At 72.0% G+C, this 12987-nt stretch overlaps 2 protein-coding genes across 30 annotated transcripts in view; one reads left to right on the top strand and one right to left on the bottom strand.

Annotated features, from left to right (window-relative positions):
* The window catches only part of PLEC (plectin), a 54165-nt gene that overhangs the window by 19081 nt on the left and 22097 nt on the right, over positions 1–12987 (bottom strand). For 10 of the 29 annotated variants that reach the window (XM_040547537.1, XM_040547548.1, XM_040547550.1 and 7 more), the window contains 11 exons: positions 7195–7256; positions 6192–6206; positions 5684–5773; positions 5299–5334; positions 3885–3962; positions 3668–3760; positions 3316–3482; positions 1489–1604; positions 1247–1353; positions 1052–1171; positions 50–145 (listed from right to left, as the gene is read on the bottom strand). In XM_040547537.1, the coding sequence (XP_040403471.1) occupies positions 50–145; positions 1052–1171; positions 1247–1353; positions 1489–1604; positions 3316–3482; positions 3668–3760; positions 3885–3962; positions 5299–5334; positions 5684–5773; positions 6192–6206; positions 7195–7256 (980 nt within the window). Of the gene's footprint in view, positions 1–49; positions 146–1051; positions 1172–1246; positions 1354–1488; positions 1605–3315; positions 3483–3667; positions 3761–3884; positions 3963–5298; positions 5335–5683; positions 5774–6191; positions 6207–7194; positions 7257–9307; positions 9431–12987 lie in introns of those variants that run through there. The other 19 variants (XM_040547540.1, XM_040547558.1, XM_040547547.1 and 16 more) reach the window with 5 other exon arrangements.
* LOC121065088 (basic proline-rich protein-like) lies at positions 9355–12377 on the top strand. Its single transcript, XM_040547569.1, has 2 exons — positions 9355–9432; positions 9464–12377. The coding sequence occupies exons 1-2, from the start codon at positions 9424–9426 to the stop codon at positions 11315–11317; spliced, it is 1863 nt and encodes a 620-aa protein (XP_040403503.1). The 5' UTR covers positions 9355–9423; the 3' UTR covers positions 11318–12377.

The raw sequence follows: 12987 nt of genomic DNA, 5'->3' as shown, positions 1-12987 counted from the left end.
ACCGGGACACCCAGAGCCTAGGGCACGGCCACCCCGGGGTCCTGCTCACCTCCAGTGACTGGAAGATGGCCTTGGAGCGGTTCTTGTCGGCCTCCTTGGCTGGGAGCTCTGTCTCCTTGAACTTCAGGAACTGGCGCCAGAGGATCTGCCAAGAGGGGGGCAGCTACAGAGGGGCAGCTACAGGGGGGCAGCGCAGACCCCTGGCCCCATGAGCCCTGCTGCAGGCACAGGCCGAGGCCCCGCTCCCCTGCCAGCCCCCTGCCCGCTGGCTGCCAGCCCAGCCCTCGTCCTGAACATGAGCCATGGCCGCCTGCAGACCAGAGCCAGGCTAGGGGGCAACTCAGGCAATCCCCCCCCACTTTCCATGGCACGCAGAGCCCGCAGGAAGGAAGGGGCCGGGTGTGGAGGCTCGTGTTTGCAGAGGGTGACTCACAAGGAGCCTGCCTGGAAAAGCTGAGTCAGAGGGACCCTCCCTGCCCGCAGCATCCCGGCTCCACCACCGCACGACCACCACAAACAGTGCCAGCACGGCCCCAGCCCTAGCCCCAAGCCCATTCCTGCCCCACAGCCCCCCCCTAAAAAGGGCCAGGCTGCAAGAACCGAGGGGGAACAGCACCAGGCAGCACCCGGCCAGGGATGGTGCCTCACAGAGCTGCGCAGCCCCCACGGAGCAGCAGGGCTGGGTGCGCGCTGCCTGGGGTGCCGCAGCGTGAGCCAGCCCACGGCTGGGCCGCCGGCCAGCTGGGCCAGCGCCAAGAGGCTCCCCGGGCACCGGCACCGCTCCCCTCTGCACTGGGGCCTTTCATCCCTCGCCAGCAGCGCGGCACTGGTACGCAGCTGCGAGCCGTGCGTGGGAACGGGGCCGGCACGCGGCACCGGAGGGGAGAGCCGAGCTGTTGGTGCCAAGGGGCGGGCACCGCGACCGGGAGTGCTGGCGTCCCTCGTCCCCCTGCACGGGGTCCCCACGCACACCCAGCCCTGGCCACTGAGACCCCACGGTGAACGCACGGGGCCCTGCAGCTCGGAGGCCGCCCTGCCCCAGCTCCCTCACCTCGATCTCCTCGTAGCTGGCAGGGAACCTGCGCTCCTCGAAGAGCACGGTGTGGTGGCGGATCCACTGCAGCAGCAGCGTCACCACCTCGTAGTACTCCTGCCAGCGCAGCTGCAGCTCCTGCGGCACAGAGGGGAGCCGTGGGGCCGAGTGTCCGCCAGCGGCACGCAGGCACAGCCCGGCCCCAGCACTCACGTTGGCCTTGACGCCGTCCTGCACGTCGGGCACGCGGGGCATGGCGTCGTAGAGCGAGGAGACATAGGTGATGATGGACTTCTCGTCCGGCTGCGGCACGTCCACGTCTGGGGGCACAGGGGGCGGTCAGGCCAGCGGGGGCCCGGAGCGGCCCTGCGCGCCCGCGGAGGCCACTGCCACCGCGAGGACACCGCCCCTTGCTGCAGCGCAGGGACGCGGGGGGACGGGTGGCGTGCCCGTACCTTCGGGGTCCAGCAGGCGCGTCACCCCCAGGTCCCGCTCAGCCACGGTGAAGGCCTGGTCCAGGTTCTCCAGGTTGCTCTGGCGGTACACCTTGTTCATGTCGATGAGCATGGGTCTGTGGGCAGAGGGAAGGGAGCGCTGAGCCGGTGCCCCCCAGCCAAGGACCCCATGGCGGGTGGGGGGCAGGCTCCACACTGGCAGCTGCTCTCCCTGCCTGCCCTGCAGGGCAGCCGGGGCCACGGGCAGCAGCGCCCGCCGCCCTCCCTGCCCCACGGCACACGGTTCTGGCAGCCTGAAAGCTTGGAGGAACACCGGGGTCGGCGGCCCCACCCTCCTCGGGTGCTGCCTGCACCTCTGCCGAGCCTTAGCATACCCATGCTGTGCTCCACGGCATGGGGAGCCAGGGGTCCAACAGTGGGGGCATAGGGAGCTGGGGACACCCCCAGACCTGCACCAGGAGCCTGGGGAGCCCGGTACAACCCTGCTGCAGGGACCGCAGGCATGCAGAGCCAGCGATGCCCCTGCGCAGACCCAAGCAACAAACAGCCCCTGGACCAACCCATGGGCATGGGAGGCCTGCGGCGCCCCCTCCCCTGGACCCACGGGCACAGGGAGCCAGCAGCGTCCCCGTGCAGGCACCCCAAGGGGCAGGCAGTGCCCCATGTCCCCGTGCACAGACCCCAAGAAGCAGTACCCCCTGGCTGCATCCACCCCCCTGCTCTCCTCTCCCCCCCTCGCCAGGGGCCACAGCAGTAGCGCAGGGCTCTGGCCCCAACCCCAGCTCCCCCCAGCCTCACGGTGGGACCGTGAGCCCCAGCCATGCCCGAGGTGTGGGGAGGGGAATAGCTCCCCCCACCCAGCATCCCGGGGGGCTGACAGCACCCCCCCGGCCCCAGCCCCAAGCCTACAGCTCCTTGAGGCGCAGGGTGGAGTGCACGGAGTAGATGGAGCCGCTGACACTGGCGGCCTCCAGGCGCTCAGCGGCAGCAGGAACATCTTCGCAGACCAGCACCACCCCGTCCTCGGCCCCCGGCAGCGCCCGCGCCGAGCTCCCTGCGCCACGGCGCCGCGGCTGCTTCCTGGCGCGATGCCGCCCGCTGTGCTCCATGCCGGCACCGAGCCCCGCTGAGCTCCTGCCGCGGCAGCGGCTCGGTGCAGAGTGTGGCGCGGCACGGCTCGGCTCGGCTCGGGCGCCTCCTCCCCACCCCATGCGGGCGCGGCACGCCGGCACGTACTTGTGTGCCCCAAAGGCTTGCGGCCCTGGCAGGGCCGGCGGGGGCCTGCCCGCCCCGCGCCCCAGCACGCTGCGCAGGCACAGTGCCGTGGCCGGGGGCTCAGCGCCGCCTGCCCACGCGGCTGGTGGGAGCGTGGGAAGGTGGCGAGGCTGCGCGGCTCCCCATGCCATGGTGCTGCTGGTGCAGGCCGATGGGTTGCGGCTTGTCAGGAGCTCGTGCCGACATTGCCCTGGAGCGACGGTGCCAGCGAGCACGTGCCTGCCCCGCGCATGGCTCAGCCCTGCGGGCCGGTGCAAGCGGCCAAATCCTGCCAGCGCTATAGAGCCCCAGCGGCTGCTGCTCCCCATGGCAGGGACCCAGAGATTCTGCGCGGCTCTACACCAGACATGAGCAAAGGCAGGGTACGGCTGTGCCACCAGAGAAGCTCCGTGCCACGGGAACGGGGAGCCCCGCAGCTGGTGGTATGGCATCAGGCCACCCCAACACCCCCGCGTGCTGCCCTGGCACGCCGCAGCGAGCAGCAGGCACGGGGCCGCACACCCTGCCAGGCCTGGGGACGGCCAGGTCCCTGCCCCGCCCCAGGGGACCTACTTGTGCCGGTGGATGATGGCATTGAAAAGGCGCCCATCCCGCCAGCTGGTGGTAAAGTTGTCGCAGCGCAAGCCCTGGTAGTCCTCCACCATGCGCTGGGACCAGAGCAGCAGCTTCTCCTTGGCCGTCATGTCCTCCGACTGCCCCGTCACCTGGATGTCCGAGATCTGCAGGGACGCAGCTGTTATGCTTGGCGAGCCACGGGCCCCATCCTGCGCTGCACCGCGCACGGCAGTGCTCGCTCTTCCACCACCAGCACCACCCGCAGTGGGTGCAGCTGGCGCCGTGGGGCTGCCCCCCAGCTACCCCCCATCCCGGAGGTGCCGCAGAGCCCCGGCACCACCTGCCCCACCTGGAAGTGGAGGATGATGGTCCAGATGAGGCCCAGCGTCAGCTTGGGGTTGCCGTCGGCGATGTCATCGTTGCGGATGTTGACCAGCTTCACCTGCCCAGAGCGAGGCGTGAGAGTTGCAGGGGGCAGGGGCCGCGCCGCAGCCCCGCAGCGGGGGTCCCAGCCGGGGTCCCAGTGGGGGCCCCCCCACCCCTCACATGCCCGGTGCCCCCCTCACCTGGCGATGCTTCAGGTAGTTGAGGGCGATCTGCACGTTCTGCAGCTTGTGGAAGCGCATCCGGCCCTTCTCCCGGGGCTGCAGGGAGAGAGAGCAGGCATCTGAGCTGCAGCCGCCCCGGGGTGCGGCACCGCAGACCCCCCAAAACACCCGGCCCCTCCTGGAGCTGCACATGCCAATGCCACACACCCTCCGCACTTCGTCCCCGCGTTGTGCCACGAGGCGCCAGCCCCTGCTCGGCGGGCAGGAAGCTGCCCCCAGCCCTGGGGCCAGCCCAGCCTGGGCACGAGCAGCACCCAGGGCCGTGGGCTGCGGTGCAAGGGGAGCCCAACACCGGCAAGGGATGAGCGCTGCACGGCCACACGGCAGTCCTGCTCCCCATGGCACCCACCGCATGGGGGCCCATCCCTATCCCCATCCCCACGTCCCCACCTCGGGCACCAGCCCTCCTGCCCAAAACGTGGGAGCCACCGGTGCAGCAGCAGCAGGACAGGGTGGAGCACAGGCTCCGTGCACCCCATGGCTGCAGGGAGCTGACCCCCAGAGATGCAGCCGTGCGCTCCCCATGGCACAGGGCATCACCACCGAGCATTGCGCCCCGCTCTGCCACCAGGCAACACCTGCGCAGGAAGGAGCGAGCCCGGAAATCCTCCCCTCGTCCCGCCGGGAGGAAACGCTGCTGGACCCAACAATGGCAGGCGCGGGCAGCCTCCCACCGGCTGTGCCTGCGCTTCCTCGGCCATGCAGCACTGCCGGCCCCGTGGCACGGCGCGCCCCGCTCTGCCCATCCTGCCGCAGCCGGTTCCCCGTGGCGGGGCCGTGCTGGTGGCACTAGGGAGCTCCCTGGCACGCTTGCGGCAGGGACCGGGCACTGCCACGCTAGGACATCCCCCCCGATGGGATCTCCCCGGCTCTGCGGGGATCCCCACTCAGGATCCTGCAGGCAGCTCCCCTGGCACGCCTCGTGCCTGCCCAGAGACCCCAGGCCCTCTTCTCCCCACAGGCGGCGGTTTTCCTTGACCCCGGCTGCAGAAGGTGCCAGGAGACCCCGGACCCGCCACGCTGCACCTCAGCGACGAACCAAGAGGTTTTTCTGCCCCCAGAGCCTGCCGGCTGCAGGACACCAGCAGGGAGGTGCCAACTCTGCCCTGCTGCGGGTACCCCGGTGCCTCTGCAGCCAGGAGGGCCAGGAGGGCCCCGCGCAGCTCGCCCTGTCCTGCACTGCCCGGCTCTCCTCCTCAGCCACAACGGCCGGCCCACGCGCCGCCCTCCCCGGGCGCACAGCACTGAGCGCGTGGAGCTGCCTCGCCTCTGGTGACCCTGGGATGGGGCAGGACGGGGTGGCTGTGCCGGGGCAGCTCCCGGGTGCACGCCGCGCTGGGCCATGCGGAGAGCAAACGGCAGAACCACTCACCAACCGCAAGTTCCTGATCACGTCGCGCTCCCTCGGCTACCCAGCAAGAGCAGTGCAAAGAAAGGAGGCAAAGGCCAGAGGGGAGAAGGTCAGGGTCAGATCAGCAAACAGGAGACCAGTACAGAGGAGCAGAGTTCACCAAAGCAAAGAAACGTTAATGTGTTAGAGAGGTCACGGCGCGGCAGAGGGGCAGCGGGGACGGGGCCTCGGGGCGGAGAGGCCGGTGCCAGCCCCAGGTCGACCCCTCTCCGGTGCCGGGCAACTCCCGCGCCGGGACCAAAGCAGGGAGGAGGCCAAGCAGGGTGGGAGGTGGGTGCAGGAAGCGGGGACGGGGCAGCCGGGGGTCCCGGCACGCCAACGTCCGGCCCGGTGGCGCGGCACCTACCAGTGTGTCCCCCGAGAGCACCTCCAGCAGCGAGATGAGGTTGTGTCCATCCCGCAGGTCCTCGTAGAGGTCGTTGACGTGGCGCTGCGCCTGTAGGGATGGGAGGCAGCATTACCACGACGCCACACGCATGCAGCACCAACTGCCACTCGCCGCTCCAGCCCCGCTCCAATGGGCACTGGCACGGGAGTGGCAGGGGGAAACTCGCACCCCTCCGCCACAAGGTGCTCGCACACGTCCTGCCTGGTGCCCAACAGCAGGACCAGACCCCGGCCCCGCATCCCCCCACACACACCCCCAAGCGCACGCAGAGGGCAGCTCCCCTCCCTGCGCCCCAGGGACCAGAGGCCAGGCGGGTTGGGTGCAGGCTCCTTCATGCACATGGCCCCACCGCCCACCGTGCTCGTGGCCACGGGGCCATCGGCCCCAGTGCGGGTGAAGGGAAGCAGTGAGAAAAGAAAGGAGCGTGGAGAGGGGCAGCCCGTGCCCGGAGAGGGAGCGCACCTACCTCTGCTCGCCAGTGCTGCCGCAAGGAGGAGAGCCAGAGAGAAAAGAGAGAGGTTAGGAGAGGCAGGCGGAGAGGAGACAGGCTGGAGACCGGGGGCGTGGGGTCACCCCGAGGTGCCCAGCCCACGGCACGGCACTCGGCGCCGCAGGCACGCGGGGACACGTCGGTGCGCGGGGGCTGGGGGAGATGTCTCGGCGTGTGCCAGGCGCTGACGCGGGCTCTGCCCGCGGCGCAGCAGGGACGGGTGCCGGCACGCTCGCAGGGCCCTGGCTGGGTTTGGCAGGAACGTGGTGCAGGCGGCACGGGAGAGAGGGAAACTGTGGGGGACGGGAGGACAGGACGGGACGGCGGCAGGCAGCAGCGCCCGGGGACGTCAAGCCCCTCCGGGACGGAGCCAGCCCCTGTGGGGACAAGCCGGTGCTGCCGGGATGGGCATCCTGGAGCCAGTTCAGGAGGCCGGCAGGCAGCAAAGGGCACCAGCACGCACCGCCCCCAGAGCCCCCAGGCCCTGTGGAGCCCCCGAACCTGCTGCATCAAAGCCCTGTGGAAGGTCCCCGCCCTCCCCAGGCCAGAGCATGGTCCCCGGCCCCATGTGGGAGGGGGTGGCACAGCTGTGATAGCACCGGCTGCCGGTGGGGCCAGGGAAGGAGAGAGGCAGCGCAGGCGGCGCCTCAAGGAGCTCGGTGCCGCGCCAGAAGGGGCCAAGCACCGGGTGCTGCCGCGGCGCTGCCCACATCCCACCACGCACCGCCGCTGCCGCGACACATCCCGCAGCGGTGCTCAAGGCCAGGCTGGCTGGGGCTTTGAGCGACCTGGCCTGGTGGGGGGGTCCCTGCCCATGTCAGGGGGCTGGAGCTGGGTGGTGGGTGCCCTCGCGCCTTGCGCCCAACCGAACCGCTCCGCGATTCTCTGAGCCCACGCTCCTGCGCCCGGGGCTGGGCACCACGGCTGGCGGAGCCCGCCCGGGGCTGGGAGGTCTGCAGGAAGAGGTGTGCGCCCGTACCTTGATGAGGTGCTTGTTGACCCATTTCGTGAAGGTTTTCTTCTGGACCCGGTCTCGCTCATCTGCAAGAGAGAGAAGGCAGAGCTGAGTGGGCAGCGGAAGGAGCAGGGGAAGCCCCGGGGGGGCCTGGCAGGAGGCCCCACCACCCCGCGGGATGCATTGGCAGCAGGAAGCGATGAGCCAACCGCGATGGGGAACCACGGTGAGTCAGCCGGCACGCAACGGGAAGGAGACAGTTAACGTGAATCAGCCCCTGCACGTCGAGCACCACTGCAGCACCGCAGGGAGAGGCTGCGCCCTCCCTGCCCGCGGCCCCGCGGGTGCTGGCGGCAGACGGGACCGCGGGGCACGGCCCCGAGCACCGCCCGTGCGCCCCGAGAGACGGCAAACGGGGCGGGGAGGAGCCCGCTGACAGCCTGCACCGACACGGCTCCAGGTGCTGCATGTACTGCGTGGGGACGAGCCCACGGGGCACCCGCACAGCCCCAGCACCACCGGCGCAGCCCAGGCTGCAGGCGCGTGGGGAGCGGTGCTGCGTGGTGAGGGGCAGCCCGGGGCTGGTGGTCCCCATGGGGTGCGCGCAGGGACCGGTTCCAGGAGCGAGAGCCCCCTGGGGCCTGCCCCACGGAGCCCGGGCACCCCAGGGTGGAGGCAGCCGGGGGCTGCCCCTGCTCCCAGCCGCGAGGGGTGTCCCTGCCCGCGGGGCTCTGACTCACCGGGCACTCCCTGCCCCTCTGCCCTGTAATTACGGGGACGGGGCTGACGCACCCGGCCGGGCACCACGAGCCGGCGCTGCCCGGAGCCAGGCAGCCCCGCGGGCCCCACCCTGTGCCCTTCCTGCCCCTGCTGATGAGGGCCTGCATTGTTACCCCTGCTGATGAGCACCCAGGCCACTTATCTCCGCTAATGAGCACCCACCCCACGCGTCCCCGTTAGGGACGCTTCACCCGCCTCGCCACAGTCGTTCCCAGCATCACAGCAGAGCCCAGGATGGCTGGTCCTGGTCCTGGTCCCAGCACGGGGACAAGGAGGGTTTAACGACACATACGGGGCAATGCTACTGGCCCCCTCCTGCCCACGCTGCAGTGATCCATCGGGATCAGGGTGGCGCGTGCCGCATCTCGCCCCGCTGCAGCGTGCCGGGATCTGCCCACGCAGCGCCCCGCTGCCAGCGCAGCACCCAGCCCTCCGCACCGGGGACACCGGACACCCCAATGCCCCGACCCCAGTGGCGTGAGCCCCATGGGCAGCTCGTCCTCAGGCCCTGGGCACACAGCACGAGGCCAGGGCGCTGCACGGGGACGGGACGCGCAGGGGAGCGAGCGAGCTCAGGGAGTGGCACAAGTGCGCAGGGAGGAAGGAAGTGTGGCGGGCACCCGCTCCCAGGCGGGTACGTGTGCACCATCGGGAGCGCTCCTGTGCTCAGTGCTGGCATGAGCAGCACCCAAACAGCCCCGGCAGCCCGCTGTGCCCCTGGATGGGGACAGCCACTGCGCGCAGGCAGCCGGGGCGGGGTGGCCGCGGGCAGGACGGGCAGGGCGTGGGAGGAAGCGCTCACTGCCGCCGCGGGCAGCGCCTGCGCCCCGCGCTGACACAGCAGGGATGGGGACTGGCGCCGGCGTGGGACTGGGGCCGGCGCCCCGGCTGCAGGGCACTGCAGGGCCCAGTCCTGCGGGCAAGCTCTGGCCCCACGGCATTGCCCCACAGGACAATGGGCCAGCATGGAGGTCTGCCCCGTAGCCTGACCAGGGGACACCGCCCCAGTATGGGGTCTGTCCCATAGCCTAACCAAGGGACACCACCCCAGTATGGGGTCTGTCCCATAGCCCAAACAGGGGACACTGCCCCAGTACGGGGTCTGTCCCATAGCCCAACCAGGGGACACTGCCCCAGTACGGGGTCTGTCCCATAGCCTAACCAAGGGACACCGCCCCAGTACGGGGTCTGTCCCATAGCCTAACCAAGGGACACCGCCCCAGCTTGGGGTCTCCCCATAGCCCAACCAGAGGACACCCCCCCAGCGCAGGCTCTTCCCTGGCAGGGGCTGCATCAAGGCCCCCTGTGCTGCTGGCCAGGCCGTCCGAGCGGATGCAGCCCCCGCGCCCCCCGCTACCTTTCTTGCCCTCGGAGGCGCGCAGCACGGCCAGGTAGAGGTTGTCTTCCGAGGTGCTCCTCTGGCCCGCAGCGAGACCCTCCTCCTCCTCGCGGCCCCACGCGCGCTGCCGGGACATGGTGGCTCGGCGCTGCGCTCTCCCCGCTCGGCTCGGCGCGGCTCGGCTCGGCTCGGCGCTGCCCGGGCTGCAAACCCCTCCCCGGCCCGGCCCCTCCCGGCCGAGGTGCGGAGCTGTGGGGCGGAGACTGGGGCGTGGGGCTCCCCCCCCCAGGAAGCCGCCGGCCCCTCCTCGCCCTTTCCTCCCCACGCCACGCGCTCGGGGCGCGGCCGGGGGCTGCGGGCGCGGAGCAGAGCCCCCGGGAGACCCCTCCCCGGGCGGGGGGGGAGCAAAGCCCCGGGACCCCCGCGCCTCGGCACCCCCGGGTCCGCGAACCTGGCGAGTCGGGACCCCCAGCCCCATACCCGAGAGCTGCGGGACCCGCGGGACCCGCGCTTTGGGGGCTCAGGACCCCCGGGTCTGCAAACCCGGGGTCCTCAGGACCCCCGTCCCCCCGCCCTGGAGCTGCAGGACCTATGGGACACCGTGGGCTCAGGACCCCAGGTCTGCAAGCACAAAGCACTTGGAGTCCCCAGGTTCACAAGACGAGGAGGCTTGGGGCCTCCCAGCCCCACGCCCCAGAGCTGCAGGACCCATGGGACCCATATCCACGGACTACAAGACCCCACGTGTGCAAGCCCAGGAGGCTCAGGACCCCCAGGCTCACAAGCCCAGGAGCCCCAGAGACCCTGAGCCACCCCCAGGCCCTGTCCCCAGGGACCTCAGCACCACCTGGTTCCCTAGGCCAGGGGATTTGGGATCTGGCACACCCACAACCAGGGATAACAGGACTGCCAAGTTTGCAAGGCTCAGGACCACCAAATCCATATGCCCAGGGTCCTCAGGACCCCCAGAGCTACAGGACTCATGGGACCCATATCCTGGGGCTACAGGACCCTGAGCTTCACAAGACCAGGAGGCTCGGGACCGCCAGCCCTGTGCCCCACAACTGCAGGACCCACGCTCCCCACGCTCAGGGGGCTCGGGACCCCCCTGCCCCGGGGCTGAGAGCCGCCATCCGCATGCCCACGCGGGTGCAGGAGCTGGGCTCCTCCACCCCAGGCAGCGCGTGGGGCTGGAGCCAGCGTGGGGCTGGAGCCAGCGCTCCCGGCAACGCATTCCAGGCGCTCCTGCGCCGCGTCTGGCACAGCCAGGGCGGGCAGCCGCCGGCCCCGCGCCTGCCGCCAGCACAGCACCCAGCTCTGCTGAGCTCCTGGGGCCTCACCCCACCGCCCCCCTGCCCCAGGGGCACCCGTGGGGTGCTTGCAAGGGATGGGGGGTGCGGGCAGTGCTGCCGGGGGCACACGGAGGAATCCCGTCCCTGGCACCAGGGAGCACCCCTGCTCACATGGGACCTCGTAACCTGCCTGGCCACGCGTGTCCCCCAGGAGACCCCCAGCCGCCCTGACCCTGCCCACGGCGCCCAGCACGCAGGCTGCTGGCAGGAACGAGGGCAGCAAGAGAAAGGGCACAGCCGGCGCAGCACAGCCCCACGCAGAGGCTGGCACCCACACAGCGCCAGCACTGGCGCCGACCAGCCTGGCCCCGCCGCCAGTGCTGGGACACGGCCCGACCCTTGCGTGGATTCCGAGAGACACAGAGGCCGGCGAACATCACCCCGTGCCCTGCTCGTGGCACACTGCAGGCAGTGCCCACCGGCACCGACCCCACCAGGTCGGCTCCGGCAGAGGCAGGCGCAGAGGCAGGAGCGGGGCTGCTGCTCTGGCTGCCCGCTGCCGGGAAGGAGCCGCCCCGCTCCCAGCGCCGGCCGCTCTCCCGGCCCAGCACCGCCTGCTGGGCTGGGGCCAGGGCCAGGCGCTGAGGAATGCGGGCGGCAGCAAGCTGCAAAGGCGCAGATTTTCCGCCAACAACACATCTGGAGCAGCGAGCTACAGCTGCGGGAGCGCGGCTGACGCCAACGCGCGTCAGAGGGCAGGGACATACCTGAGCCACAGCTCATCCGCACGCGGCACCGTGGCGCTGGCTGCCACAGATGGGATGGGCACAGGGGGCAACGGTGCCTCGGCAGGGGTTGACACGGGGCACCCGGGTCAGGGGGGCAAGGGGCGCCTGTGCCTCCGGGTGGGGCCACACAGGCGGCTCCGTGCCGGCGTGTTTTGCTCCACCTGTACCCACGCCCAGCACCGGCACCACGGGGCCACGGCACAGACAGCGCCCACACGCTGCCGAAGGATCCGGCCACCGCAGCGCAGCCAAGAGCTCTCCCTGCCGGAGCAGCGGGCGCCTGGGCTGCAGCACAGGCAGGCACCCCGGCACCGATCCCAGCCCTGGCCCCGCTCCAACGCAACACCAGAGCCTGAGCACCGTGCAGTGGCGGAGCGAGACGCGCGGCACAGGCTGCTGGCAAGGGCCGGATCCAGGCCGCCACGACAGCCCTGGGGCCGGGAGGCAGCGCCGGCTCCCGCGCTTCCCACGGTGAGGCACCGGGCGCTCCCATACCCCTCACTCGGTCGCGCAGCGGCCACCAGCACCTCCCCGCCGCCCCGGTGCCACCGCTGAGCGTCCCCAGCTGGTGACAGCCCCGCAGCACCGTGCCCCGGGGGTGAGCACAGCGTCGGGCAGGGTGGCGCAAGAGGCAGCTCGCGGCCCGTGGGCAGGCCGGAGGGCGGCGTGGGACGGTGCGCGGCGGCGGTGGCGTGGCTACGGTGGCACTTTGAAGATCTGAAGAGCCCCGGAGCAGCCCCGGGGACAGGGAGGGCTCCCGGCACCGGGAGCTGCCAGCCCGGCCTCACCGGGCGCCGAGCTGCTCCCCGCCTCCGCCGGGGGCCGCGGGGCCCCGTGGGCGCTGCACCGGCCGGGCCGGCCCGTCGGGACCCACCACACCTCGCCGCCCCCGGCGCCACCGGGGGCACCCGGACCCTGGACCCCTCCCATGCCCGCTCCCCTCCCGCAGCACCGGGACTGGTGCCGGCCCTTGGGGGGGCTCTGCGCGTGGCTCCCCTGGCCCCGTGCGCCCACGCAGAGTGGCCGGGCTGCCCCACGGCAGGGTTCGGAGCGCCACGGACCCCACGGTGACACGCGTGGGGCAGCTGCGAGGGGGCCAGGGAGGGCGGGGGGAGCCGGGGGTCCCAGCAGTGCCGTGGGGATGGGTACGCGCGCCCAGGCCGTGCAGGTGTGCGTGGGCACGCCCGTGGGGCACAGACACGCGGACACCCGCTGACACGGACACGCGCGTGTGCTCCCCGGACCCGCCCCCGCCCAACCTAGCTTGGCGGGGGCGGGGCTCGGGGGGGGGCTTAACGGGCAAGCCACGCCCCGTTAACCCTTCCCTGCCCGGAGCAGGCCCCGCGCCACCCTCCCCGGCCCCCCCCCCCGGCACGGCAGCGCGGCCCAGCGCGGCCCGGCGCTCCCCGGCCCGGCACGGTTCGGACCCCGCCGGCACGGCCCCGGGCATGGCGCGGCCCCGCAGCAGCCCCCGGCGCCGGGCACGGCGCAGCTCCCACCAGCAGCGCGCCCGGCACGGCTCGGCTCGGCTCGGCCCCGACAGCGCTGTCCCGGCGCGCCGCGGCCCCGTCCCGTCCCGACCGTCCCGTCCCGTCCCGTCCCGTCCCGACCGTCCCGT

This window comes from Cygnus olor, chromosome 2 (genome assembly GCF_009769625.2).
Source record: "Cygnus olor isolate bCygOlo1 chromosome 2, bCygOlo1.pri.v2, whole genome shotgun sequence".
In the NCBI taxonomy this organism is placed as follows: domain Eukaryota; kingdom Metazoa; phylum Chordata; class Aves; order Anseriformes; family Anatidae; genus Cygnus; species Cygnus olor.
The sequence above is the reverse complement of the archived record's forward strand: the minus strand, read 5'-3'. Positions and strand labels throughout refer to the sequence as shown.